This window comes from Lipotes vexillifer, unplaced genomic scaffold, assembly GCF_000442215.2.
Source record: "Lipotes vexillifer unplaced genomic scaffold, Lipotes_vexillifer_v1.1 scaffold802, whole genome shotgun sequence".
Classification (NCBI taxonomy): Eukaryota; Metazoa; Chordata; class Mammalia; order Artiodactyla; family Lipotidae; genus Lipotes; species Lipotes vexillifer.
In genome coordinates, this window is record NW_006790237.1 from 1081692 (window position 1) to 1094438 (window position 12747).

Below are 12747 nucleotides of genomic sequence, written 5' to 3' on the forward strand. Positions count from 1 at the left end.
TGGGGGGGGCGGGCTTCTCATTGCGGTGGCTTCTCTTGTTGCGGAGCACGGGCTCTAGGCGCGTGGGCTTCAGTAGTTGTGGCTCATGGGCTCTAGAGCACAGGCTCAGTAGTTGTGGCGCATGGGTTTATTTGCTCTGTGGTATGTGGGAGCTTCCTGGACTGGGGATCAAGCCCGTGTCCCCTGTATTGGCAGGCGGATTCTTAACCACTGCACCACCCCGGAAGCCCAGCATGTGGGATCTTAGTTCCCCGACCAGGGATCAAACCCACGCCCCCTGCACTGGAAGCTCGGAGTCTTAACCACTGGCCTGCCTGGGAAACCACCCCCATTGCTGGTTTTAATCTGTAACCTTTTGCTGTCATAAGCTGTCATTTGATAACTGCTTTGCTGAGTTCTGTGTGTTCTTCTAGTGAACCACTGAACCTCCCGGTGGCTCGGGGACCCTGAACCACGATCTACTTTCATCGCGATGTCTACAAAATGGACCAGTAATTGAGCACATATTTAGTCAGTGGACTAAGTACCTTCTACCCATTATCTCGCTGAAGCCTTTGCCAGACGCTAAGAGGTAGGTAACAGTAAGCACTCCACACGTGAGCTGCTATTATGGGCTAGCAACTTTCCAGGAGCCCTACCCTCTATTGTGAATGTATTCTTTTCCACACCCCATGAAGCGTACTAGGATCATGCCCATGTCTCAGAGGAGAACACTGAGGCTGCGGGAGGGTAGGTGGCTTGCCAGGGCGCCCTGGCTGTGCAGCCCCCTCCTGGCGGTTCCCTTGCCCTCGTCACCCTGACCCGCCCACCCGCGTTCCCAGCTTACGTAACAACAGGGTCATGGCACGGCTGCAGAGAGAGGCAGCAGCAATCGAAGTCCTTGACCGCATCCCGGCTCAGTCGAATGTTCTGGGTGCCGTAGCCTGAGGCCGCTGGGGACAGAGAGAGGCAGAGGGATGGAGAGGCAAGAGATGTGCCCTTCTCCAAACCCGGACAGAAAGGCACAGAGAGGACTCCGAGGTAGGGGGACTCAGAGAACAGGCAGTCAAGAGCTTGGGCTGTGTGTCTGTGTTGGGGACAGGGCTGCACAACCCACAGGAAGGCGTTCATCCCCAGAGGGTAAGTGACAGACAGGCCCTGTCCCTGAGGCAGCTCGGGGAAGAGGCTCGTAACTGACTCCCCTCGGGCCTTCTGGCTCTGTGACCAAACTCAAGCGTCTGTACCTCTCTGGGTCTCAGTTTCTGCCTCTCGAATATGGCCTGACAAAAGTGATTCCTTCCTCAGTGGGTGTTTGGGAGGCTTAGCATGGAAGGCACTTAACGCAGTGCCCACGACCAGGCAGGGAGAAGGTTGCTGGCTCACGTGGGCTGTTACATTTCCGGTCACGACCATCAGTCACGTGGCTGTTACTTACACGGTCGAGGGAAAGACACATGCCCAGAAAGCACAACCAGGGGAGCAGAGGAACATGGGGGCCTCAGGGTCCATCTGCCCCTCGTCCCAAACCCAGTACCCGTGTCCTTCCTCTTCTCGTGGTAGGTGTAGACGGCCCCCGCCGTGCAGTTCTTGCCGTGGCGCGTCATCCCGGGGCTGAGGACGGGGCAGCTGCAGGGCTGTGTGACCAGAGGGGGCCCACGCAGAGGGGACTGGACCCTTCTGGCCCCCGATCTGATCTGATGGGAAAGCTGGGAGTGGGGCAGGGGAAGAGAGTTTTGCACACGTTAAATGGTTAAGAAATGCCTCTACCTCCAAAAAACAAATATGGCACTTAACCCTGAAAAAGATCTGAAGTTTGCTCGTGGAAGTGGTGTTGGAAGGGGTACACATTGTGAGTTACTGTGAGGTGGTGCAAGGAGGGTTATCTGATGGAAAGTTCTAGCACCAGATGTGATCGGTGGGGCTCGTCACACGCATGGGGAACTGAAGCGCCCAGTAGACGTTCTGATGTGCTGAGCGTGTGCTCTGTGTATGGCTACGCGCTCATTTCAACCAAGCGCACCTGGGTTCATTTAGGTGCAACATGCCTTATGTTCAAATTGTTCCCTAATGTATCAATCGCACTGGAACAAATCTCGAGTTTTCAAAACAAGCGTTAGAGCAGAACTGACTGTACACGGAACTCCGGCAAATCAACAAGAAAAACCCAGCTACCCCAAGAGGAAAATGAGCAGAGGATATGAAGAGGCGATTTACAGAAGCTCAAAGACTGACAGGTGGACGGAGAGATGCCTCAGATTCTCCTCATAGGAAAACCACAGTGAGACATCATTTTAAATCTATCACTAGGCTGGTGGGCGAAACTTTGAGAGCTGGATAGGATAGCTGGATAGGGTGAGGGTGGGTGATAGGAATCCCCTCAGGTGATGCTGGGGGAACTTCAGCAAAGTGAGTGCAGGCGATTCTGCACTTGGGTGTATGTGCCCCAAAGGCAACACCACTAGGGAGCATGTGTGAGGATCTTCACAGTGGTGTTATTTATACTGGAGGGGAGTCAAAGGCAACTGAATAGCCCGCCCTCGTGGAATGGATAGTGACTGCCCCTCATGGAGACCACCCAGCAGTGAGATGCAACTGACTAGGTGTGTACAGAGCATCGTGGGTGACCTTTTTCTTTTGGCAGTGCCATGCAGCTTGTGGAATCTTAGTTTCCCAACCGGGGATTGAACCCTCACCCTCGGCAGTGAAAGCACCGCGTCCTAACCACCAGACCAACAGGGAATTCCTGTGGCTGGATTTTAAAAACACAATGCTGGGTGAAAAAAGTAAGAAATAAAACAATTTGCACATTAACAAAATGATACATTTTAAACACCTGCAAACAAAAGATGATGCATATAAGAATGATTGCCCATGTTGGGGAGGGGACTGACTGGGGGATAAATAAGAATAAATGAAACAAGAAGGAGGGGGTTATATGGATCAAAGGAATAAGACCTGCCAGGGCTTGAGTCCAAGGTTGGCCCCCTGCTGGCTGTGACTCTGGACTTGTAGTAATTTCCTCTCTGAGTCCTTTGGTAAGAAGTGGGGAGAACCATGGGATCTAGTTGACACGACTGGATTGCTGTGTGGACTAAATGAGGTCATACTCAGAGCATGGCATATGGAATGTTCAGGAAATATTCTCTCTGGCTCTGTGGCTGAAAGGAGGATCCAGAAGGTGGGGGAGGGAGGCACAACCAGGAGCACCCAAAATGTAAAAAAGCAACTTCATCTTATTTCCCGGTTCCGGATGCTTTCAGAAACTTGCCTTTCACTTTCAAAACTCAAACACCTCTCCTTGAGCTACAGATCTCGCACTCCCCCTACTGGCGTCTTCCTCCCAGAAACCCATTTTTTGTTTTGTAGGTATATTTACATAGAACAGATGCACAGACCTTAAGGATGCAGCTTGATACGTTTTGACAATTGCATACACCCTCGTAACTACCCCCACCCGCCCCCAATCGAGATGCGGAACATTTCTATCACCCCAGCCGCGGCCACTGTGCTGCTTGCAGAAGGTAACCTTGGTGAAACACCCCAATTCCACCCACCGCCCCTCCTCCAGCTTCCCCTCACCCCCAGCTTTGGAGCAAGTCCAGCACCTGCTGCCACCCCAGCTCACCTGCCATCCCCCTCCTCCGCCCTGGCCCCATGGCTTCCGCCCCAGCTCCCCCCTCCCCACTGGCACTCATGAAGGTCGAGTTCACCTCCTCAGGGACAAATTCCCCACTCTATTCTTAGTTGTCAACTGCCTTGACCCTCTGCGGTATTTGGCCCTGGGCTGCTTGTCCTGTAGCCAAGTTCTTTGGCTTTGTGGACCGGGACATTTTCCCTCTGAGAGAGAGAGGAACCGCTATAGATGGAGCATTTCTTTACTTCGCCAGGCGGTCATGGGAATAATCCCAAGGGACACTGCTTGACCCCTGACCCCCAGGCCAACTCTCAATCGTCCAACCTCAGCCACCCTCTGAGGTCCGTCCCACCCCCATCTCCACTTTGGAGAGGGGCAAACTGAGGCACAGAAGTGAAGCCATTTGCCTAGGGCAGTGGTTCTCAAAGGAAGGTCCAGGGACCCCAGGGGTCACTAAGATAGTTTCAGGGAGTCCACAAAACTACTTTTGTAATACTAAATCATGTTTGGGACTTCCTGGTGGTCCAGTGGCTAAGACTCTGTGCTCTTGATGAAGGGGGCATGGGTTCGATCCCTGGTCAGGGAACTAGATCCCACACGCATGCCGCAACTAAGAGTTCGCATGCTCCAACTAAAGATCCTGCATGCCACAACGAAGATCCCACGTGCTCCAACTAAGACCCAGTGCAGCCAAATAAATAAATAAATAAATAGAAAGAGAGCGCTCTAAAAATAAATAAATAAAACAAATGTGTTTGCCTTTGTTCCTCTCCTTCTTTCAAGTATCTAGTGGGGTTTTCCAGAGGCTGTGGGACTTGTGCTTGTGCATCCTCGGGTTTTAAAAATGTCTGTTATATTATGCGGAGTGAACAGAGCCAGGTACAAAAGGCCAAGTGTTGTTGATTCCATTTATATGAAAGGTCCAGAATGGGCAGATCCATAGAGACAGAAAGCAGATTGGTGGTTGCCACAGGCTGGGAGAAGGGGGGACCGGGGGCGGGGGCGTGCAGTGGCTGCTAACGGGTATGGGGTTTCTTTCTGCAGTGATGAAAATGTCCTGAAATCAGAAAATGGTGATGGTTGCAAAAACAGTGATTGTACGGAAAACCACGAATTGTATACTTTAAATGGGTGAGTTTTGTGTCATGTGAATTATATCTCAATAAAGACAGTTTCATGTCTGTTTTCCTTTCTGATATGGCAAATCTTTTTTTCTTTCGGCCATGCAGCGAGGCTTGCAGGATTTTACTTCCCTGACCAGGGATCAAACCCAGGCCCTCAGCAGTGAAAGTGCCGAGTCCTAACCACTGGACTGCCGGGGGAATTCCCCCGATATGGCAAATCCTGATAGACAGAACTCCCACAAACAAAAGCTTTCTGGAGTCCTTGATGATTTTTAAGGTGCTGAGACCAAAAAGTTTGAGAACCGCTGACAAGGGTTGACCAGGGGTCAGCAGCTTTATTGTCTCCTCAGTGAGGAAAACCTCAAAAGAGAAAACAGAACTACTACCATCTCACGTCACTAGCTTTTCAGAGAGGCCATGTCCAAAGTAACATCAGCTGTTATATATCCTCCCTCCCATTTTACAGAGGAGAAAACAGGCCCATGAAGTCCCCCAGCTGGGAAGTGGCAACAGAGCCAGACTCGAACCCAGGCAGCTGGGCTCTGGAGCCGCACCCTTAACCATGTGACAGCTGCAGTCCTCCCAGGGAGGTTACAATCCAAGAATAAAGGCCAACTCATTCCGCTTCTCCTACAAAGTCTTCAAAATCCAGAGTGTAGTCCACTCTCTCAACACATCTCAATTCAGACACGAAAGTTTCATTGCAGAAACTTGTCCTATATTTCGGGTTCATAAAATTTACAGGAGCAAATGTACATTCACATGCCCTGCTTGTGCCAAACGTACTTAAAAGTTTTCCAGGAATTGAATCCAGTATCGGTGCTTGAATTTAAATTAATTAAAGTGAAATGATTAAAAAACACAGTCCCTCGGGGGCACTAGCCACATATCAAAGTGCCCCACAGCTTCTGGGGACTCGTGGCTACTGTGTTTAAAAAACATGACCACAATACCATTAATGCATTAATAATCCCTTAACATCCTTTACTATCCAGCTGGTATTCAAATCTCCCTTATTCTCTCCCGACTGTCTTTTTCTGCAGTTCATTCGTCTGAATCCTGAATCTCTTGGGATCAGAGAACCCTCTGAGAACTAAAGGATGCTACAAGCCCCCTCCCTTGAATAGCGTGGGTCACATGGATGCTGCAGGCCGTCCCAGGGGGGCAGAGACCTGTGTTAAAGGAACCCAAAGGGTCGATTACACTCAAGGAAATCACAGACACAAACAGGATGTGTTGGAAGCAGGAAAGAGGGAGCTCCCTAAGAGCAAAAGCGAGGGTATGAGATGTTCTATTAATAATGACTGGTATTTATTTAAGAGGTTTGGTGAACCTGGCCCTGTTCTAAGTATTTTATACATATTAACTCCACCGGACGCCACAACCCAAACAGTTGCTACAAACAAGGAAACAGAGGCAGGGAGAAGGTGCCCAAGGTCATGCAGCCGGGGTCTGACCCAGGCATGTGAGTCTGTGGCCTTCACCACCCCTGATGCTGTGGGGCTGCAGGCAGCCTCAGGCACTGTGCTGACTCTCACTGTGGAGTGGGGCAGCTCCTGTAACCCTGGACCTTCCCCCTGGAAATCCCATCCCCTTCCTCCTCCCAGGCTCCATCAGGAGTCGCCTCTTCTGGGAAGCCTGAGTTAGACATTCCTGGGGCTCTGACAATGCCCTGATTACCGTCCATTATAGCCACCCCTCAGAATTTCTCCCCCCAGACTAGAAGCCCCTAGAGGTGGGGCCTGTGTTGGACTCCAGGATAGGTCCTGGCACTGCCTGGGACCTGGGGGGCACAGAGATGTCAGATAGGATGTTAACCACTTCCAACCCTAGGGCCGGGGGAGGTGTGTAATCGATGAATGAATCATCCATCCAATCAATATAAAAGCACTACAGGAATAGAAATGACCATCACATCCTTCCAACACTTATGCACCAGGCCCTGGGCGAAGCGCTTCACAGTTCTGAATGCATTCGGTCCTCGGGATAACCTGCGAGGTAGGTTCTCCCCATTTTAGAGGTGAGAAAACAGAGGCCCGGAGGGATTAACTGGTCTCTTCCTCAGTCTGTTCCTTGACAGAGGAGCCCTGGTGAGCTTTTCAAAAGGGAGCTTAGATCATGTCACTCCCGTCTACTGCTCCTTGGATGTGGCTCAAGGTGAAAAACAGCTTGGATAAAGAAATGTGGGAGGAATGAAAGAATTGGAAAGCCACCATTTTGCAACCCCTGATGACATAACTGATTCACTAAGGCACCTGATGGCAACTGGACATCCGCAGGGTGTTGATACTTGCTAGTAGAAAGGAGAAAAACATAGCTTTACAACGGCATGTTTGTGCTGTTCCTACCTGTATTAGTCAGCTAGGACTGCCAAAACAAAATGCCATAGACTTACACAGCAGACAGTTATTTTCTCACAGTTCTGGAGGCCAGAAGTCTGAGATCAGGGTGCCACCATGGTTGGGTTTTGGTGAGGCCTCTCCTCCTGGCTTGCAGATGGCTGGCCACCTTCTGGTTGTGTCCTCACAGGGCGGAGAGAGTGCTTGCTCTCTGGTATCTCCTGCTCTTCTAAGGACACCAACCCCATGGATTAGGACCCCACTCTTATGACCTCATTTAACCCTAATTACTTCGGGAAAGGTCCTATCTCCAAATAGTCACATTGGAGATATAAGATTTTGGGAGGGGTTGGGGACAAACGTTAAGTCTGTAAACCCTACCTGAAGCCCCTGATCAATCTCACCATCCCTAAAAGTGGGACAGCCAGGCGTGAAGCTAGCAGTGCTGAAGCAGCCATGCCAAGATGCCTGAAGCTAAATTAATCAAGCCTTTCAATTTAATTTCCTGATTCTAGGAAGCCAGAGGCTATAGCAGGGATCTGCCAGAAAAGGCTAGAGAGTAAAGATTTTCACCTTTGTGGGCCACATGCCCGTCACAACTACTCAACTCTGTCCTTGTATGGCAAAGCATCCGTGGACACTATGTAACTGAATGGCCATGGCTGTGTTCCAATAAAACTTCTTTTATGGACACTGGTATCTGAATCACATATCACAAAGTATTATTCTTCTTTTGATTTTTTCCAATTTTTAAAATATTGATGTATAGTTGATTTACAGGATTGTGTTAGTTTCAGGTGTACAGCAAAGTGATTCATATATATATTCTTTTTCAGATTCTTTTCCCTTATAGGATATTACAAAATATTGAGTATAGCTCTCTGGGAGATACAGTGGATCCTTGTTGGTTACGGTCTTTTCCAATTATTGAAAAATGTTAAAAACCATTCTTGGTTTGCAAGCTGTACCAAAACAGGTGGTGGTAGCCAATCATCTGTCTGACAAAGGAATTGTATTTAGAATATATAAGAAATTTACAACCCAATAATAAAAAGACAAATAACCCAATTTAAAAATGGGCAAAGGATCGAAACAGACATTTCTCCAAAGAGGATATATAAATGGCCAATAAGCACATGAAAAAAATGTTCCACATCATTAATCATGAAGGAAATGCAGTCAAAACAGCAGTGAGGGACTTCCCTGGTGGTCCAGCGATTAAGACTTTGCCTTCCAACGCAAGGGGTGTGGGTTCGATCCCTGGTCCAGGAGCAAACATCCCACATGCCTCATGCCTCGTGACCAAAAAAACAAAACAAAACAAGCGGGGCTTCCCTGGTGGCGCAGTGGTTAAGAATCCGCCTGCCAATGCAGTGGACATGGGCTCGAGCCCTGGTCCGGGAAGATCCCACATGCCATGGAGCAACTAAGCCCACGCGCCACAACTACTGAGTGTGCGCTCTAGAGCCGGCGAGCCACAACTACTGAGCCCATGCGCCACAACTACTGAGCCACAACTACTGAGCCCGCATGCCACAACTAATGAAGCCCACTTGCCTAGAGCCCGTGCTCCGCAACAAGAGAAGCCACCACAATGAGAAGCCCGTGCACTGCAATGAAGACCCAACACAGCCAAAAATAAATAAATAAATAAATAAATAAATTTAAAAGAAAAAACAAAACAGAAGCAATACTGTAACAAATTAAATAAAGACTTTAGAAAGGGTCCCCATTGAAAAAATCTTAAAAAAAACAAAAACAAGAAACAGCAGTGAGATAGTGCTTCACACCCACAGGATGACTATAGTCAGAAAGTCAGACCATGGACTTCCCTGGCGGTCCGCTCACCCACCGCAGGGGACACAGGTTCGATCCCCGGTCGGGGAAGATCCCGCATGCCACTCGGCATGGCCAAAAAAAAAAAAGTTGGATCATAACAAGTGTGGAGAAATTGAAACACTCAGACACTGAGGGTGGGAATGCAAAAATGAAGCAGCTACTTTGGAACAGTCTGGAAGTTCCTCAGAAGACTAAACAGAGTTACCATTTGATTCAGCAATTCCACCGCCGAAAGAAATGAAAACTTATGTCCACACTAAATCTTGTACACAAGTGCAAGCAGCATATTCACAATAGCCAAAAAGTGGAAACAACACAAAAGTCCATTGACTGATGCATGGATAAACAAAATATGGTATATCTCATACAAAGGAGTATTATTTAGCTTTAAAAAGAAGTACTGATACATGCTACAAAATGGATGAACCTTGACGACATTATGCTAAGTGAAAGAAACCAGACAGGAAAATGATTCCATTTATGTGAAAAGTCCAGATTAGGTTAATCCATAGAGAGAGGGTGTGGCAATTGGGGAGGGGGGTGCAGCGGGAATAATGGAGGAATAAGTGAAAGGCCATCACCATTTCAAAGAAGCAAAAAGACAAGTTCAGATGGTGGGATGATAACGGAATAACTGACCCAGTTTCTTCAATGAATCAATTGCCAAGGAAAAAAACAGGGTGGGGTGGAAGTGAGACTGTTTGAAATTAAGAGCAACTTAAGAGACATAACAATGACTTGAATGGATTCTGATTAAAAAAAGTGAAACTTCTTTTTTTAAAGGCATTTTTTCAGAAGGAGAATTTGATTATGGACCAAGTAATAGGTAATATTAGGGTTGCTTTTGTAAGTGTAATAGTATTGTGGTCATGGAGGAAAATGTCCCTGTTTTTTTGTGTGCGTGTGTGCTTTTTAAAAATTAAAAACTTTTTTAAAAGTTTAAGTATAGTACATTTACAATGTTGTAAAAATGTGCCTGTTTTTTACACATGTATCCTGAGGTATTTACGGGTGAAATGTCACGATGGATAGGATTTGCCTTATATTTTTAATTTTAAAAAATACCCAGCCAATATGTCAAAAAATATTAATAATTGGTAACTCTGGGCGATAGGGATTCTTCTATTATTCTCTCACTTTTATATAAGTTGCAACATTTTCATAATAAAACATAATAAAATATAAAAGTGAAATTGCTTTACGGACCCATCAAGACCCGAGTTCACACCGAATCAGCAACACCATCAGGAAGTGAACCCAGGACGGCCTGACCCCAAAGCTCCACAGAGGAAAACGTTAACCCTACAGCTACTCCGAGAGGGAAGCGGCTGTCAAAACGGTGCAGGGAGGCGGCGGCTGGCGACTGCACAATCCTCCGCCCTCCCCATCACAGTCTGGGAAACGGAGGCCCGGAAAGGAGGGCTTCTTCCTCAACTCTCACTCATTAGACCCCTAGGAGTTCCAGTCTCCTCTTTCCCCTGGGATCCCCGGCCCATCCGTCTGCAGTGGAACTAAAACTCTCCTGAGAACTGCCGGCTGAAGGTTTGGCTACCTCCAGGGAGGTAGTCCGGCTTCAAACTTGGGGCGCCTAGAGTGCTCTATTAAGGATTGCCAGGAAGTCAAGAATTCAAAATCCTGTCCTAGTCTCCCTCAGGAGCCCGACTCTTGCCCACCGGAAGGCGATCTCACTAACACCATCCTTCCAGCGCCTGGAACTCACCTCACGAACGACTCCTCCCTCGTCGGTAGCTACTTCAACTGTACCCTACACCGGAAAGGAGCGCTGTTTTCCCTCTCCGCTCCGCTCACTTCCGCCCGGCGGAAGAGACCGGAAGTATATCTGCCCCTATTTGCGGAGGTATCTCTTCTGGCTTGGTAAGTGCTCCCTTCTTCTCTTCCTCCCTCCGGAAACGTGAGTGGCAAGTCGAAGGTTCCGGTCAGTGAAACTGGCGTGAATAGGGGGCGTGCTTAGCATATCCTAGGCGTTTCCCTGGGCGGGCGCTTTGCGTCTCCCCAAGCCTGTGCTTAAGGACTAATCACTTCGCCCAGAGATTGTAAAGCCCGCTTACCAAAGCATATCATCCACTTTTCTGCTGCAAAATAAGAGACAATAGAGAAGGGACAGCTCCTCTGTCCCCACTTTATAAATGGAGTTGAGAAATCGGAAGTCAAAGCCGTTCTCAGGAAGCAGGAATTTACTACGGCATACCCACCTACCCCCAGGGACCAAGGCACAAGTTTCCCGCCAGTTTCTAGATACCTAGATATCTGGAGACCTACCTGTTTATTTCCCTAGCTCTGTCTGGCGAACTCTCTGGGGGGAAATTGGATAGGAGGGGAGGGGGCGCCTATCCAACTCCCTAAGTGCCCCACGGTGCCGGAGACCTTGGCCTCTCTATGGGGCTCTGGACCTTAGACCCTTAATCATAAGGTCCCTTTAAATACTTTGTCCCTTACCTGAGTCCCGCCCAGGGCAGGTAATCGCAAACCCCGCCCCTCTGGCCAGAAACCGGGATTTTGCCGACTATAGTGAGCAAGGTAACCCCTCCTTCCTCTCCCCTCCCTTCTCCCCTGTCCCCCTTCACAGCTGGCTGCAGCTGGCCGAGGAGGCCCTGATTAAGGAGGAGGGGACAGTGCTCGCAAGTCTAGGCAGGTAAGTGAATGTCCCTGGAGGCAGAGCTTGGCTTGGGGACCCTGGCTACCTGGCTCCCTGTTCTTCTGGGACCCAGAAGTTGGGGCCCCCAAACCCAGGAGTCCAGGGCCGCTGCCCCCTCCCCCAGCTCCTGGACCCCAGGATACAGGCCTCTGGTTTTACCTCTTCTGTAATCTTTGATTCTGTGGCTGAATGTGGCAATGGGCACAGAGAGGTGGATATACATGGAAATTACCAGGAAGAAGGAATCCCTGTCAATGGACATGTTTATGAGCTCCTACTTTGTGCCAAAACCCATGCTGGGGGCTGCAGACACAGCAGAAAAAAAGATAAACTCCTGGCTCTGGTTTCTGGAGGGACACTGCCTTTGCTGAAATCCTGCCTCTGAATCTTGCAAACTGTATGAACTTGGGCAACTTCTTTTACTTCTCTGTGCCTCAGTTTCCTCCTGTATCAAACCGAGATAATAATAGCACCGTGGTGAAAATGAAACTGAGTTGATAGAGGTAAATGACCTTGAATAGTGCCTGGTCCAGGATACAGGCCATGTAAGTGTCTGCTATTATTATAATTCCTGGACCACAGGGTCTGGGTGGGGAGACCTGGCCTCATTCTCCAGGAGCTGAGGCACTTCTCACCTGACCACATTAGTGTCCACAAAATATGAGGAGCCACCGCTCTGTGCTGCTGCTGTACCTGGGATTGACCACCTGCCTGGACACCTCACCCAGTGGGGAGCAAGAACAAGGTGAGCGTTTGCGGGAAGAGCCGGAGTCCAGGCACAAACATCCACCTTCCTCTGGCCCAGGAAAAACCCTGCCTGCAGTTGCCTCCTCCCCCAGGACCCCATAGCTCTTCATCCCCTTAAGTTCTGGCTCCTTCATGTCCCCAGTCCTAGGAACCCTCCATTTTTCTGTCCCTTGTCTTTTGGGTCCAGAAGTCTTCCTGGACTCCCCAGAGGCCCAGAGCTTCCTGGGCAGCCGTAGGCGGATTCCACGAGCCAACCACTGGGACCTGGAGCTGTTCACGCCAGGGAACCTGGAACGGGAGTGTCAAGAGGAGAGGTGTTCCTGGGAAGAGGCGCGGGAGTACTTTGAGGACAATACTCTGACGGTGAGGCCCTGGGGTCCCCGGAGTCCCTCTGTCTTCTCCAGGACCTGGGCTGGGGGGGGGGGCCCG

General features: G+C 49.3%; 2 protein-coding genes across 2 annotated transcripts in view; one reads left to right on the forward strand and one right to left on the reverse strand.

Moving 5' to 3' along the window:
* The window catches only part of NOSIP (nitric oxide synthase interacting protein), a 15180-nt gene extending 4466 nt beyond the window's left edge, over positions 1–10714 (reverse strand). The window contains exons 1-3 of the mRNA XM_007463367.1: positions 10636–10714; positions 1514–1685; positions 827–932 (exon numbers count right to left, since the gene is read on the reverse strand). Coding sequence (XP_007463429.1) covers positions 827–932; positions 1514–1583 — 176 coding nt within the window. The 5' untranslated portion in view covers positions 1584–1685; positions 10636–10714. The remainder of the gene's footprint in view (positions 1–826; positions 933–1513; positions 1686–10635) is intronic.
* A 713-nt stretch (positions 10715–11427) lies between these two features.
* Positions 11428–12747, forward strand: part of PRRG2 (proline rich and Gla domain 2) — a 5589-nt gene continuing 4269 nt past the window's right edge. Inside the window, exons 1-3 of the mRNA XM_007463368.1 lie at positions 11428–11568; positions 12220–12316; positions 12506–12681. Coding sequence (XP_007463430.1) covers positions 12232–12316; positions 12506–12681 — 261 coding nt within the window. The 5' untranslated portion in view covers positions 11428–11568; positions 12220–12231. The remainder of the gene's footprint in view (positions 11569–12219; positions 12317–12505; positions 12682–12747) is intronic.